This window comes from Neolamprologus multifasciatus, chromosome 13 (genome assembly GCF_963576455.1).
Source record: "Neolamprologus multifasciatus chromosome 13, fNeoMul1.2, whole genome shotgun sequence".
NCBI classification, from domain to species: Eukaryota; Metazoa; Chordata; class Actinopteri; order Cichliformes; family Cichlidae; genus Neolamprologus; species Neolamprologus multifasciatus.
In genome coordinates this window covers 29,611,250-29,627,468 of record NC_140451.1, presented here as the reverse complement: position 1 = coordinate 29,627,468, position 16,219 = coordinate 29,611,250, and the positions used below count along the sequence as shown (strand labels likewise).

At 38.0% G+C, this 16,219-nt stretch overlaps 1 protein-coding gene across 1 annotated transcript; it reads right to left on the bottom strand.

Moving 5' to 3' along the window:
- Positions 1–7,725: 7,725 nt before the first annotated feature.
- LOC146505762 (gap junction alpha-5 protein-like) lies at positions 7,726–11,737 on the bottom strand. The gene is made up of 4 exons (XM_085182947.1): positions 11,641–11,737; positions 11,398–11,546; positions 9,769–10,511; positions 7,726–9,247 (listed from the first exon to the last, which is right to left on the bottom strand). Exons 2-3 carry the CDS (start codon positions 11,472–11,474, stop codon positions 10,043–10,045), a joined length of 546 nt encoding a protein of 181 aa, XP_085039073.1. The 5' UTR covers positions 11,475–11,546; positions 11,641–11,737; the 3' UTR covers positions 7,726–9,247; positions 9,769–10,042.
- Positions 11,738–16,219: the final 4,482 nt, after the last annotated feature.

The window sequence follows — 16,219 nt, the reverse complement described above, 5'->3', positions numbered from 1 at the left end:
AAACTTGAGGACTTACATGTAAGCTTTACATTTCCAGTTTACCAAACACGACTGAGCAGTTATTAACTTTAAATCTCTTCTTCCTTTCCTGTTTTTCCTACAGCTTTCTCCCTCTCTGAGTGAAGTTAGCTTTCTTTTTTTTTCTCTCCCTGTGAAATAAAGCAGCTGGACCTTTAGCTAGCAGAACACTGTGCAAAAACCTGCACAAACAGTTTGTCTATGCTTAAGTTTGTTGAGCTGAAATGTTTCATTTAAAACACTTAAGAAAAAAGAACATTACTCCCTCTATGATCCACTCGCTCTTGCACATTGGGCATGGAGAGCCAATTCAGTTGATTACGCTTCGATTTCGACCAACTAGACGTGGAAATAGTGATCATTTACTTTTGTGAAAAAGTTAAAGATGAGTGTCATTAAATTACTGTGCAGTTTGTGGGTTACAACAGAAAATTATACAATTATTGTTCCCACGTGGTATCGGACAGGATTATTTCAACACACCGAGGACGTTTTGACGAACGATATAATATGTCTGTGAAGGTTCTCAGTCATCCAGGTCATCATAGTCAAAGGAGCTTGCAAAGAAAAGCGTCTGGACTTCTTTAAGTTACTTGAAGACGTTTCACCTCTCATCCGAGAAGCTTCTTCAGTTCTAAGGTCAAATGGTGGAGAGTCCCAGATATAAACCTAGTGGGAGTTTCCCCCCACAGAGGGACAAAAGGACCCCCTGATGATCCTCTAATAGCCTGAGCCAAGGTGTGAAACTGGGTGTGGGTCCCAATCAGCCAGAGTTTCGGGTGAGTTCATTGTGAAACCTGGCCCCACCTTATCATGCGAATTCCTGAGGTCAGATGGCCCAGGATGTGAGTGGGCGTTAAGGCGTCTGGGGAGGGATCTCAAAACTGGATTATAGATGGCAGAGAGTTGGTGTCGTAAACCACCGCCTCTGTTCAAAGATGGTCGCTCAACGTGGGTTATGTGTCACTGCGTTTCTGTGTGTGTGAGTCCATATTTGCAAATATTGTTAGGCTTGTCATTTTTGCCTTAGCTTTGTGTATCTGCTGGCTGTTCCTTCTTGCTTTTGTAATGTTTCTGCCAAATTTTCACAGTTGAATAACAAGTAGTTTTGAGAAAAGTTCAGGCTTTTTCAGCTGGCCATTTCTCTTCTCCAATATTTCTGATTAAGATATTACTTTTCTGCTAAATTATAGTATTTCTGATACTATGTTTCACTTGTTTCCTACATGTGACATTTGCTACACATCTTCCCTACTTGAATGTACTCTACTGACACTGCATAGTGTACCCTTTCACATACAGCTATCTTCATCCATCTTGTTGCTTCCGTAAGTTTTTTGCACCATAACTACTTCCTCAGTTTTTGTGCTATTGTCACCGTTCAAATTTCACAATATTAAATTTCCTGTTTTTATTGTAAAGCACTTTGGTGTACCGCTGATCTTTTAAACGTGGTATACAAATAAAGTTGTATTGTATTGTATTCTGCTATTTCTGCTCTTTCCGGCTATATCATTTGGTGTTTATTACTATTTATACTTTTTAAAATATTACACTTTTTTCCTTTAATTTGTCCCATTGAAATGAATGGGAATCTTCAAAAATTCTGCTAAAACTTGCTTGTTTTTGAAACTTCACAACTTCCTCATACTTTCACGTAGAAACTCCATTCAAACTTTAAAACGTTCTCAAATTATTGGGCTATTCCTGTACAATTCAGCTTTTTCATATCCATTACCGTTTTAATTTAATGCCTCTTTAAGTTTTCAGTTGCAGCTTTGTGATTTTTCAGAAAATACATGCGTTGTTATGGTTGCTATGCAATTAACTGGTCCTTTCTGAAGTTTCTCTTCATGTCCAAACAACTTCTTGCTACTCACTCAATTTTCACTCAACCTCGACACATTATACATCAAAACGTGGGGCTTTTTGCTGGCTTTCAGAAAATGTCACTATCATTGTTGTGGAAGTTGCAGATTTTTATAAAATCGCCTCAGAGCAACACAAAGTCTGAAAACTCTCCATAGAAAGTCATTGGAGAGTTGTTCAAAATCACCGCTGGAATTCTCTAATGGGGCGCATTTTCAAATCGTTATATCTCCTTAACAAAGCAAAGTTAAGACATGAGGCTTGTGCCAATATATCTTCAGACACTGCTGATGCTCACAATTCAATAATTTTTTTCTCACCTATTACTATTTGGCCATGAATTACGTTTGTTTGAGGGTAGGAAATTTGTCCCTTGCTCAGATTTCGACGAGATTTCAAACTGCACTGGAGTTATAAGAGGCAGACGACTACACACACACCACGTGTATGCTATTGCTATTTTTTGTGGTGTAACCTGTCAAGGACAAAAACGTACAGAAAATTCTTCATCAAGCCTAAAAATCATAGCTTTCCTGCTTTTGCTAAACCTGGATCGGTGGCGTTGTGGTTAGTGCTCTTGTTGTGAAACAACAAGAAGGTCCTGGGTTCAAATCCACAATCTCGCTAGTGGTTTCTTTCTGGGAATTCTGGTTTCCTCCCACAGTCAAAAGTCATGCAGTCATAAGAGTTAGGTTAGGTTAATTGGTGATTCTAAATTACCTGTGAGTGCAGATGGTTGTTTGTCTCTATGTGAAATACAGGTGAGCTGTCCAGGATGTACCCTGCCTCTTACCCTATCACTTCAGGGTTATGCCCCAGCCCCCCTGCAACCCGGATAAAGATAGGAGGATGGTAGTTGTTGTAGATCCATTCAATTTTTATGTTAACCAGACTTTAGAGTCTAGACTTTGTTGAACATTATGTAATATGGGCCTCTGTGCCTGCGGCTCGGTTCACTCTGGCACAGCTGGCTGCCGGCGGAGCCGGCGGGCACGCCGGTGCAGCCCCCTCTAGTTTCTGCCCGGTGGCTACTGGGTGACCCCTCGTCTGGGGATCATCAGCCCTTCCCATGAAGGTGGCACGGATACCCCTCCGGTGGTCCTCCTTGGGCTCTTGCACTCTGGGGCCTCTGGATGTCTGGGGCCTGGATCTCCTCCATGCCTGCTTCATGCCCTGGGGGACAGGGCTATGGCTCTTTACATCCTCTTGCAGACCATTACATGGGGAAACCATTTGAATACAAGCGCGCCGATCCACACAGGTGTGCACACAGGTGTTCACTGTTTGTAGACTTAAATCACACCTTTCTTGGCTGCTACTTCAAAGCACATTGTGCGCTGTTTGCCCTGCGTGCTGCACAACAACATTCAATATTTAGTATTTACTGCTGTTTACACTTAGCTAGATTAATGCGATGGTGTTGTGTTTAGTATGTTGCTTTGTTTTGTTTTGTTTTTTGCTTGTTTTCTATTCTTTTTCTCTCAACAGGTGATCCCGGAGATATTTTTTTTCCCCCCTTTCTCACTGTCCCTCTCCCCTTCTGTTTTTCTTTTCCTTCCTCTTTCTTTCTCCCTTTCCTATCCCTCACTCATGTCTGTCCCGTCTGTAACAACTGAAAATAAAATAAAATAAATAATAAAAACAAAGGTCGATCAAATGGACCAATACGGCAATGCCATGATGATCCATTTGGCAAAATAAATCCATTGGGTATCCTTGTTGGTCTTCAGACAACAATTCTGATGGCTAAAGAACCAAATGGGACAGGCGAAAAAAAAAAAAAAAAAAAAAGAACATTATGTAATATGAAGACAACATGTGGTATTTAAATGACCAAGTAGTACTGGGGTAAAAGTTATTGAATACTGTTGAAATAAAATGACAAAATTGTAAAGGATTAAAATATTCCGAGAGCTCAACTTACTTCATCTAAACATGTTTCAATTGCGTTTTATCAACACAAAATGCACAGGCTTATGGAATATGAATAAGTTGTGTTGATTTAACTAAGTTGTTTAAGTTTCTGCCAAAGCAAAACAGTTGTGTGCAACCAATGTCCACTATTGAATTAAGTAAATCTAACATGGCCTTTTTTTCAGAGCAGATTTGTTCTTATGTACTGTCAGTATATGAGACATATTATCTCTTGACCTATAATATTGCTTTGCTGCAATTTTTCTTTGCTTGCTCATCTGGGATGAGATGCCTAAGGATACCTTGTGCCACATTTGGAGATGCCAAAGGCATATGACACAACATTATGATTTCATCCCATTTTATGGGATTCATTTTTGCAAGCACTTCTCTCTTTATTAACAGAAAACTGCTTCTGCTGCCCAGTTCCACATCCTCTGTTTGGAAACTACGATGCTGTGACCACACAAACAACTTTACATGAACTTTATGAAAACTTTGGCATGTACCAAACTTTGTGTCTAACAAGTAAATTATTGTCATGAAGGGGTCATTCCATGAAAAATCAGCCAGTCTCCTGACATCCTCTTTCAGAATCACCTCATTTCTTTCCATAAGAATTTTTAGAATATTTTACAAAGGCAACATTTTTTTAACATTAATAAATTCATTGAAATAAAGAACAAAAACATCAAACTGCTGCCACTCCAAGTGTCAAAAATACAATCCTTTGTGTTTCAGGCTCAAATTTCAGACCTTTTGAAAAACATCTTCTGGACCAAAGATTGTTATGGTAAATGTGATATGCATATGCTAGGCAGTTTGAACATGCTGAAGTATGTTCAGAACTCAAATGCTCAGTTCTTACCTGCACTAATTCCTATCACCCCCTTCCTTATGTAACCATACTGGCTCCCAGTCAAGTTCTGCATCTCTATAAAATCCTTCTCCTCACCTTAATATCCCTACATGCTCTTTCTCCCCAGTATTTACCTAATCTTTTCCTCCCCTAAACTCTATTCTTTTCTTTTTTCATGTTACATGCAAATTGCATGATATAGTATTCATATTTATTCACATAGTACTCAAGGTTTGCCCTTTAATTACATAGATAGTGTAGTTTTTTTTTTACTCAGAAATCTTGTTGTTAGTTTTTTTTAACTAAATGTAACTAAATGTATACCAAACATTCTAACTTGTAGAACTCTAATGTCTCAAAACAAAGTACAAATTTACACACTGTACTGTGCTGTCACAATTGTCATGGAAATTTAATTATCAAAGTCTGTAGACGTGGTTAGCAGTAGTCAACCCCCTTTGAACTTAGGTCACTGTAGGTTAACATTCATCTGTAGGTTTCATTTTTGAAACAACTTGTCTGTGGTGTTGTTGGTGTGTCTGACCAGAATAACAGATTATGAACTTTTAAGGAGCATATGGTTCCAGTGGTATTGATGCTATAATCATTGATGTCAGACTAAAGTGTGTGTCCAAGCTCACACTCAGGTGATATTCAGTTTATAAATGGAGGAAAAAATGATTTCCAAATTTGGAATTTGTGAAAGCATCAGTCCACAGAACGCATCTCAACTGTTCAAGAGTCCAATGGAAGTGTGCTCTATACCACCATATGTGATGCTTTGGATTTTGCGTTGTGATGTAAGGCTTGTAATTAGCTACTCAGCCATGGAAACCCATTCCACGAAGCTCTCTTTACACTGTTCTTGAGCAATGGTCACAAGAAGTGTAGCAACTGACTCTGCATCATGTGGGTGACTGCACATTATGTGTCTCAGCATCTGCTGACCCCACTTTGTGATTTTACATAGAACTGAATGATTTGCATAGGGGAGTGAATACTTTTGGCAGTATAGTTTCTATAATTACTGTAAATTTCAATAAAAATGTGCTTATTATTTTACAGCTGATAAGAAATACCATGTTTCACCACATGGGGATGCTGTCCCTCTAGGATTTCCAATCCGTCCCTCTTTGAGCTTCTCTGCCATAAAGGAAGTCGTATCTCCTTTGACAATACAAACACAAAATACTGTGGTTATTGAGACAACAATTTGTAAAAATTTTATATATTTTTCAGTGTGTTGCAATAGTCCCATGGTTTGAGTTAAGCTGCATCATCTGACTTTTTCCACTCAGTTACAGATATGACATATGTATGTTTTTTATGGTATGGGTACAAACTCCTACACCTTAAAACAAGCCAGTTAATGTAATTTTGGCATCTGACTAGGATGTCTCCTGGGTGAGACCTTTTGGACACGTTTTACTGGAAGGTGACTCTGAGACAAACCTAAGGCGCACTGGACAGATTACATCTCTTGATTGAGTTAATGAGCAGTTAGTGCCCCCTCTTCTAATGGAAGAACTAGAAGAGGTTACTGTGGAGAGGGGGGGCTGGCAGCTCTGCTTTGACTGCTGCCCCCGCAATGAGCAATGACCTGATGTAATGGATGAATCTACTTTCACTTCTAGCTTTGGTGTGGTTATATTTTTATTTAATTGGTCTTTATTTGTTATATTTTTATTAATAAAACTATTAATAAGGACATATATTTATCTAATATTTAAATAATAAGTTGATTCTTGATATCTTGACGTTAAACAACTCATCACAGCGCAAACATGGCTACGACAGATGGGACAAAAGAAGAGAGGGGAAAAGAAAACACGAAGCTCTTCTTTTTTGCAGTTCCCAAACATTCCTGGACCTCAAATGACCTTAATGGGAATTTTCCAATCAGCTCCTGTCCATGCTGGAAGTTGGCCATGGGAATCAGGACAAATGTATAAAAGTGCCCCTTCCTTAAACTATCTAGCATTACTCATGTATCTTGATGCCTGTTTTGTCCATCGTTACTGTTCTGTCTTTCATGGGAAGAAATCAAGTCAGCTGGCCCAAAGTGAAAACATGTGCCATAATGATGGCAGATAGATTACACTGTCATGATGACTGGTCGTTTCTCTACCAAGCAAACTGTGTGCACATATTATCAATTTGTGTGAACTTAGCAGTATTAAGTGCAGTTACAGTTAGAAACACATAGACTAGTCTAAGTATACTATTAGATACTTTTAAAATACTTTACTTGTGTATTTATACATTTAACTTTTCCTGCATAGTAACAACACAACACAGGAATCCTTGGTGCTCAGATGACTCTGTTCTTTCTGCTTGTCTGCTGATTTAAATTTTATTACAGAAGCTCAGCAGATGTGTGGTGATGTGTTGCTTGAGATATTGAACAAACATCGACCTTCAGACCTGGAAGTACCAATAACTCCATTTCCTTAAATGTCTATTCGAGACTGACTTCAAAATTAATAAATTGCCTATGTTAAAATAACCAAATTTACATTAACGGAAAAAAAAACATATTTACAGCCACCATTCTACATAGAACTCCTTTCTTGAATATCTTTTATAACTCACAACACTGAGTTTTTTTAAGGCTTAATATTTTAATTATAGCTTTTGTTAGCATTTTTGCAGATGCAATGGAATTACCTGACAAATAATATGGCCTGCTGTGAGGGATAAAAGTGTGTGCTTCAGATTCTGTGAGTGAAATTCTAATTTCAGCGCTAATCAGCAGATATTGCTGTCTTCATGTTGCACCAGTACAGTTTATGAATGCAGGTTGTTCCCAGCTCCAAATATGGCCGCCTATGGCTCTAAGAGAAAAAAAATCAACATGTCAAGCAACTCTGAGTCTTCAAAGACTCTGAGGCTGCAATTTGCATTCCTGACTGAAAGCATCATGTGTGTCCTGTATATACAGTCTATGATGCTTTGTAGCAAACAGGTCTTAACTTTCCACATAATATCCTGCAGAACTAGGTCACATAGTTGCTGCATGAACACGAACAATTTCTGGCTATTGTGGTTCCAAGCACAAACTCTAATGGTTTGCATATGTTGCATTTATTTTCAAAATGTATAAAGCATTCACATTATTCAAGTGGAATAATAAATATAAAACAAATTTAAATTGTCATTAACAGCATTGTTCACTGCTTAATACCCAACCTTTTTTGTGTGTGTGTCCAATGACATTACGAACAATTTGAAACAAAACACATCATATACATTATGCTAGACATAGTAGTAGTCCATGCTTAATTCTATGTGTGTTCATAGCTAAAATGACCATAATATAATGTACTAGAAACCCATCAGTATCATCCAGACTATCATGTTTTAGGAAATGCAAGAAATTATAAAAGACGTGCTGGTGCGAAAAGATAATCTACACGGTATCAAATGTGGCTGAAAACGTGAAAAAAATTTAGCAAAATGTTCTTAAGCGGTTTCACAAAATCACATTGTAAATTTCCAGTGCAAAATGTTAAATAAGTCAGTCATAAGTCCAGCCAATAAGCCACAGAGTTTAGGTTCAGTCTACAGGTAACATAGAAGTCCCCAGTGTGTCCAGTGCTGGTACTTCCAAAGACATGAGGCTCAATTTTGTATTTCCTGGGCGCACTCAAGGACTGCAAACCAGCAAGATATAAAAAATACTGCTCATGCAATATTTATGTGATACTGAAATGTAAATGTATTGTTTTAAAGTCTCATTTAATTCAAATGGCACCTAGTAAGAATGAAATTCAACTGATTATAGAGCAGGTAAATTAGAATAAACATTTCTGCAAAAAAAATGTGAAGAAGTGACAGTGAAATAAACACAGTGTAAGTTTGTTATAAGTTTAAGTGAAATACCTGGCAAGCAGGTGAATGCACTAGCATTGGAGGAAATCTTCATCTCTATCTTAAGTTTATCATCAATGATAGACGACAAATTTTGGGAATAAAATCTCAGAAAAATATATATTTAAGAGGTGTTTGCCTTTACATGATGTTAAAAATAAAGCGTTAAATGAATGTGCCTCATGCCTCTTCCTCGTGCCTTTTTCTTTGGGCTTTGAAATATAACAAATACGTCACAGTCAGGATTTTAGTGCATTTTTTGGCTTTTCCATTTGGGCCTTTTAAGGTCCTGAAACACATTAGTACTATTAAGGCAGCTGTGACTTGGACCAGATCTCTTCTAGCCTGCGCAAGTTGCTGTTAGTCAGGAGATAAAAATCACAAAGAGCATGTTTTTGAAAAGTTTTCTGATACAGTCACTGCTGCTGTTCTCGAAAAAGGCTTTATCAGCATGCTTGTGACTAAAGTCATGAATTAATTTGTGCCCAACTGAGTCACACCAGTAGATAAAGAAAAGAATAAGACATCTATGCTATACAGTGCAGACTCCCTCAATGGTGTCACCCAAACTGTGTGGTTTTTTTCCATCTTTTATGGCCTTTTTGGTGACTTACGTCTCAGCATATAAACAGTGCAAGCTTCAGGTGCATGTTTGTTTCAGTTCAAGAAGAAGCCACAATCCAGTTATTCTTGATGGATTTAGCAATCTGTGTATGTCTGTGAAGGTTCTCAGTCATCCAGGTCATCGTAGTCAAAGGAGCTTGCAAAGAAAAGCGTCTGGACTTCTTTAAGTTACTTGAAGACGTTTCACCTTCATCCGAGAAGCTTCTTCAGTTCTAAGGTCAAATGGTGGAGAGTCCCAGATATAAACCTAGTGGGAGTGTCCCCCCACAGAGGGACAAAAGGACCCCCTGATGATCCTCTAATCGCCTGAGCCAAGGTGTGGAATTCGCATGATAAGGTGGGGCCAGGTTTCACAATGAACTCACCCGAAACTCTGGCTGATTGGGACCCACACCCAGTTCCACATCTTGGCTCAGGCGATTAGAGGATCATCAGGGGGTCCTTTTGTCCCTCTGTGGGGGGACACTCCCACTAGGTTTATATCTGGGACTCTCCACCATTTGACCTTAGAACTGAAGAAGCTTCTCGGATGAGAGGTGAAACGTCTTCAAGTAACTTAAAGAAGTCCAGACGCTTTTCTTTGCAAGCTCCTTTGACAGCAATCTGTGTAGCACCACAACATCCAGATATTGCTGCCCAGTTGTTCAATCCCTAGTGCTGGGCGTTTACTCAGATGTTGGGTAAAGACCATCGTTTAAGTCATTAGGAGCCGTATAATGTTGGAAGGAAGAAGATAAAAGGAATTAGTCATCATTTGCATGATTCCTCAGATAAAATGAATCATGTTATGAAAGCTAAGGTGAACGGACTTATTCAGCTTTAGATTGTCTTTTATGCATGTGTGGGTTTTTTCAGCAAGTTTGTAAATCTATTATCTATTTTTTTTTCCTAAACTGCGAGGTCATCTGCTCTAGTTCGGCTGCTCGTTCCGCTGGCTTTGCTGTATCTTCGCTTGTCCTTATGCAGCAGCACGTCTGGGCCACCATTTTGGATCTGAACACAGCCGACGTCTCTGCTCTCGGGGGTATAGCAGTTAGCATCGGGTCTCAGGTATCTCCCATCTTGGATATGACCGTCATTGGTCTTCTGCCATCCATGCGAATAGCAGCTCATTTGGAGGAAGTTTACCTCTTCCACTGCGGCTGCCATTTTGTTCTGCTCGGTAGCCATGTTTTCAGAGTTTTGTTGGTTTGCTAGTCGGTGGTTGGGGAAGGGGAGGGGTAGGAAGTGTGTGGAGCCAGTCACGCACTGGTTGAAATCTGGAGGTGGTGTTGATGGTGGTGGAGGAGACAAAGAGAGCTGTCGGCTCAGAGAGGTGTTGGCTGCTTTGTTGGCTTTTGCAGAGCACAAGAATCGCCTGCAATAAACAGAGTGAACCAGTGGGAAAATGTAAGATTTCAAGTTATGCTGCCAACCACAACATACCGTGCTGCCCGCTGTGAACACTTCTTTAAGAATTCACTACCACAAAGTGGAAACCAATCCCTGTTTTCCTCATTCCATTTGTTCTAATGGTAAATTCCAGGAAGTACATCTGAATCACTGAAGGCTTAAAATTGTTATTGGAATCGAATCTCTTGAGGGAAATGAAATTTCGTGAGAAAGTTGTATTGTTTAATTTTACAAGACTTTAAAATCCATATGAATACGTCTCACTGTTGACCAAAAATCTGAATCATCAACAATCGTTATCTTTATCTCTTTCTTTAATCAGGTTTAGACTGAATACAGGAGAATAACCCGTGTCTAGTAACATATTAGGATATTATTACCACATTGCAGTATTTACTCCTACTCTTCAGAGAAAAAGCCACCTTTATTTTTTCATTTTTAGTGGAGTTTTAGTGGAGTTAGTGGAGTTTTGTCTAGTTAAAACTCCACTTTTTTCTGGCCACTTTGGGGGTCACAAAACAACAGATTAACACAGTCGTACCTGATATGAAATAAACTGTTACATAATTTACCACTATTTTTGTTTGTGCAAACTGGCAACAAATTACATCTTTGTTAATGACTAAAGGCTCAAATAGGTCCTAACTTTATCAACAACTTTATCTACTTTAAGCTTCTTAAATAGGAAATAAACATAACAATCATTAAATAAAATCATTAATTAACTAAAAAATTATCATCAATTATCATCATAGTTCAAAAGAATATTCTGAATTCGTTCGTCTATGTCGTCATGTAAAAGCCTCAATCGTGGCTTTTCTAACTAAAAAATTATACAATGAATTTCTGACCTGCAACAATGTTTCCATGCCAGGTGATGTAGTTCAAGCACACTGAGGACCAGAGAGACAGCTGACACGACCAACATGAACACTATAAAGACATTTTTTTCTGTAGGTCTGGAGACATAGCAGTTAACTGGATGTGGACATGGCCATGCCTAAAAGAGCAAAGGAACAAGAGAATTACTGTTATAGGCCCAAATATTGTGGTTAACAGAAAAGAGTGAAATCAAAATGATGTCTGATTTTTACCTTGCAGACGTACAGAGGGTTGAGAAAGATTCCATACAGGAAGTACTGAAGACACAGAAACACCACCTGGATGGAAGGACAGGGTTTTTTTGTTGTTTTTTTTTTTTTTACGTGTGGACATCATGATTTAGGCACAATACAAATACGAGTCCTTTGATGTTTACAAATCCTAAGGATTTGTAAACATCAAATCCTTAGGATTTGTAAACAACATACTTCAAAGCACATTGTGCGCTGTTTGCCCTGCGTGCTGCACAACAACATTCAATATTTAGTATTTACTGCTGTTTACACTTAGCTAGATTAATGCGATGGTGTTGTGTTTAGTATGTTGCTTTGTTTTGTTTTGTTTTTTGCTTGTTTTCTATTCTTTTTCTCTCAACAGGTGATCCCGGAGATATTTTTTTTCCCCCCTTTCTCACTGTCCCTCTCCCCTTCTGTTTTTCTTTTCCTTCCTCTTTCTTTCTCCCTTTCCTATCCCTCACTCATGTCTGTCCCGTCTGTAACAACTGAAAATAAAATAAAATAAATAATAAAAACAAAGGTCGATCAAATGGACCAATACGGCAATGCCATGATGATCCATTTGGCAAAATAAATCCATTGGGTATCCTTGTTGGTCTTCAGACAACAATTCTGATGGCTAAAGAACCAAATGGGACAGGCGAAAAAAAAAAAAAAAAAAAAAGAACATTATGTAATATGAAGACAACATGTGGTATTTAAATGACCAAGTAGTACTGGGGTAAAAGTTATTGAATACTGTTGAAATAAAATGACAAAATTGTAAAGGATTAAAATATTCCGAGAGCTCAACTTACTTCATCTAAACATGTTTCAATTGCGTTTTATCAACACAAAATGCACAGGCTTATGGAATATGAATAAGTTGTGTTGATTTAACTAAGTTGTTTAAGTTTCTGCCAAAGCAAAACAGTTGTGTGCAACCAATGTCCACTATTGAATTAAGTAAATCTAACATGGCCTTTTTTTCAGAGCAGATTTGTTCTTATGTACTGTCAGTATATGAGACATATTATCTCTTGACCTATAATATTGCTTTGCTGCAATTTTTCTTTGCTTGCTCATCTGGGATGAGATGCCTAAGGATACCTTGTGCCACATTTGGAGATGCCAAAGGCATATGACACAACATTATGATTTCATCCCATTTTATGGGATTCATTTTTGCAAGCACTTCTCTCTTTATTAACAGAAAACTGCTTCTGCTGCCCAGTTCCACATCCTCTGTTTGGAAACTACGATGCTGTGACCACACAAACAACTTTACATGAACTTTATGAAAACTTTGGCATGTACCAAACTTTGTGTCTAACAAGTAAATTATTGTCATGAAGGGGTCATTCCATGAAAAATCAGCCAGTCTCCTGACATCCTCTTTCAGAATCACCTCATTTCTTTCCATAAGAATTTTTAGAATATTTTACAAAGGCAACATTTTTTTAACATTAATAAATTCATTGAAATAAAGAACAAAAACATCAAACTGCTGCCACTCCAAGTGTCAAAAATACAATCCTTTGTGTTTCAGGCTCAAATTTCAGACCTTTTGAAAAACATCTTCTGGACCAAAGATTGTTATGGTAAATGTGATATGCATATGCTAGGCAGTTTGAACATGCTGAAGTATGTTCAGAACTCAAATGCTCAGTTCTTACCTGCACTAATTCCTATCACCCCCTTCCTTATGTAACCATACTGGCTCCCAGTCAAGTTCTGCATCTCTATAAAATCCTTCTCCTCACCTTAATATCCCTACATGCTCTTTCTCCCCAGTATTTACCTAATCTTTTCCTCCCCTAAACTCTATTCTTTTCTTTTTTCATGTTACATGCAAATTGCATGATATAGTATTCATATTTATTCACATAGTACTCAAGGTTTGCCCTTTAATTACATAGATAGTGTAGTTTTTTTTTTACTCAGAAATCTTGTTGTTAGTTTTTTTTAACTAAATGTAACTAAATGTATACCAAACATTCTAACTTGTAGAACTCTAATGTCTCAAAACAAAGTACAAATTTACACACTGTACTGTGCTGTCACAATTGTCATGGAAATTTAATTATCAAAGTCTGTAGACGTGGTTAGCAGTAGTCAACCCCCTTTGAACTTAGGTCACTGTAGGTTAACATTCATCTGTAGGTTTCATTTTTGAAACAACTTGTCTGTGGTGTTGTTGGTGTGTCTGACCAGAATAACAGATTATGAACTTTTAAGGAGCATATGGTTCCAGTGGTATTGATGCTATAATCATTGATGTCAGACTAAAGTGTGTGTCCAAGCTCACACTCAGGTGATATTCAGTTTATAAATGGAGGAAAAAATGATTTCCAAATTTGGAATTTGTGAAAGCATCAGTCCACAGAACGCATCTCAACTGTTCAAGAGTCCAATGGAAGTGTGCTCTATACCACCATATGTGATGCTTTGGATTTTGCGTTGTGATGTAAGGCTTGTAATTAGCTACTCAGCCATGGAAACCCATTCCACGAAGCTCTCTTTACACTGTTCTTGAGCAATGGTCACAAGAAGTGTAGCAACTGACTCTGCATCATGTGGGTGACTGCACATTATGTGTCTCAGCATCTGCTGACCCCACTTTGTGATTTTACATAGAACTGAATGATTTGCATAGGGGAGTGAATACTTTTGGCAGTATAGTTTCTATAATTACTGTAAATTTCAATAAAAATGTGCTTATTATTTTACAGCTGATAAGAAATACCATGTTTCACCACATGGGGATGCTGTCCCTCTAGGATTTCCAATCCGTCCCTCTTTGAGCTTCTCTGCCATAAAGGAAGTCGTATCTCCTTTGACAATACAAACACAAAATACTGTGGTTATTGAGACAACAATTTGTAAAAATTTTATATATTTTTCAGTGTGTTGCAATAGTCCCATGGTTTGAGTTAAGCTGCATCATCTGACTTTTTCCACTCAGTTACAGATATGACATATGTATGTTTTTTATGGTATGGGTACAAACTCCTACACCTTAAAACAAGCCAGTTAATGTAATTTTGGCATCTGACTAGGATGTCTCCTGGGTGAGACCTTTTGGACACGTTTTACTGGAAGGTGACTCTGAGACAAACCTAAGGCGCACTGGACAGATTACATCTCTTGATTGAGTTAATGAGCAGTTAGTGCCCCCTCTTCTAATGGAAGAACTAGAAGAGGTTACTGTGGAGAGGGGGGGCTGGCAGCTCTGCTTTGACTGCTGCCCCCGCAATGAGCAATGACCTGATGTAATGGATGAATCTACTTTCACTTCTAGCTTTGGTGTGGTTATATTTTTATTTAATTGGTCTTTATTTGTTATATTTTTATTAATAAAACTATTAATAAGGACATATATTTATCTAATATTTAAATAATAAGTTGATTCTTGATATCTTGACGTTAAACAACTCATCACAGCGCAAACATGGCTACGACAGATGGGACAAAAGAAGAGAGGGGAAAAGAAAACACGAAGCTCTTCTTTTTTGCAGTTCCCAAACATTCCTGGACCTCAAATGACCTTAATGGGAATTTTCCAATCAGCTCCTGTCCATGCTGGAAGTTGGCCATGGGAATCAGGACAAATGTATAAAAGTGCCCCTTCCTTAAACTATCTAGCATTACTCATGTATCTTGATGCCTGTTTTGTCCATCGTTACTGTTCTGTCTTTCATGGGAAGAAATCAAGTCAGCTGGCCCAAAGTGAAAACATGTGCCATAATGATGGCAGATAGATTACACTGTCATGATGACTGGTCGTTTCTCTACCAAGCAAACTGTGTGCACATATTATCAATTTGTGTGAACTTAGCAGTATTAAGTGCAGTTACAGTTAGAAACACATAGACTAGTCTAAGTATACTATTAGATACTTTTAAAATACTTTACTTGTGTATTTATACATTTAACTTTTCCTGCATAGTAACAACACAACACAGGAATCCTTGGTGCTCAGATGACTCTGTTCTTTCTGCTTGTCTGCTGATTTAAATTTTATTACAGAAGCTCAGCAGATGTGTGGTGATGTGTTGCTTGAGATATTGAACAAACATCGACCTTCAGACCTGGAAGTACCAATAACTCCATTTCCTTAAATGTCTATTCGAGACTGACTTCAAAAATTAATAAATTGCCTATGTTAAAATAACCAAATTTACATTAACGGAAAAAAAAACATATTTACAGCCACCATTCTACATAGAACTCCTTTCTTGAATATCTTTTATAACTCACAACACTGAGTTTTTTTAAGGCTTAATATTTTAATTATAGCTTTTGTTAGCATTTTTGCAGATGCAATGGAATTACCTGACAAATAATATGGCCTGCTGTGAGGGATAAAAGTGTGTGCTTCAGATTCTGTGAGTGAAATTCTAATTTCAGCGCTAATCAGCAGATATTGCTGTCTTCATGTTGCACCAGTACAGTTTATGAATGCAGGTTGTTCCCAGCTCCAAATATGGCCGCCTATGGCTCTAAGAGAAAAAAAATCAACATGTCAAGCAACTCTGAGTCTTCAAAGACTCTGAGGCTGCAATTTGCATTCCTG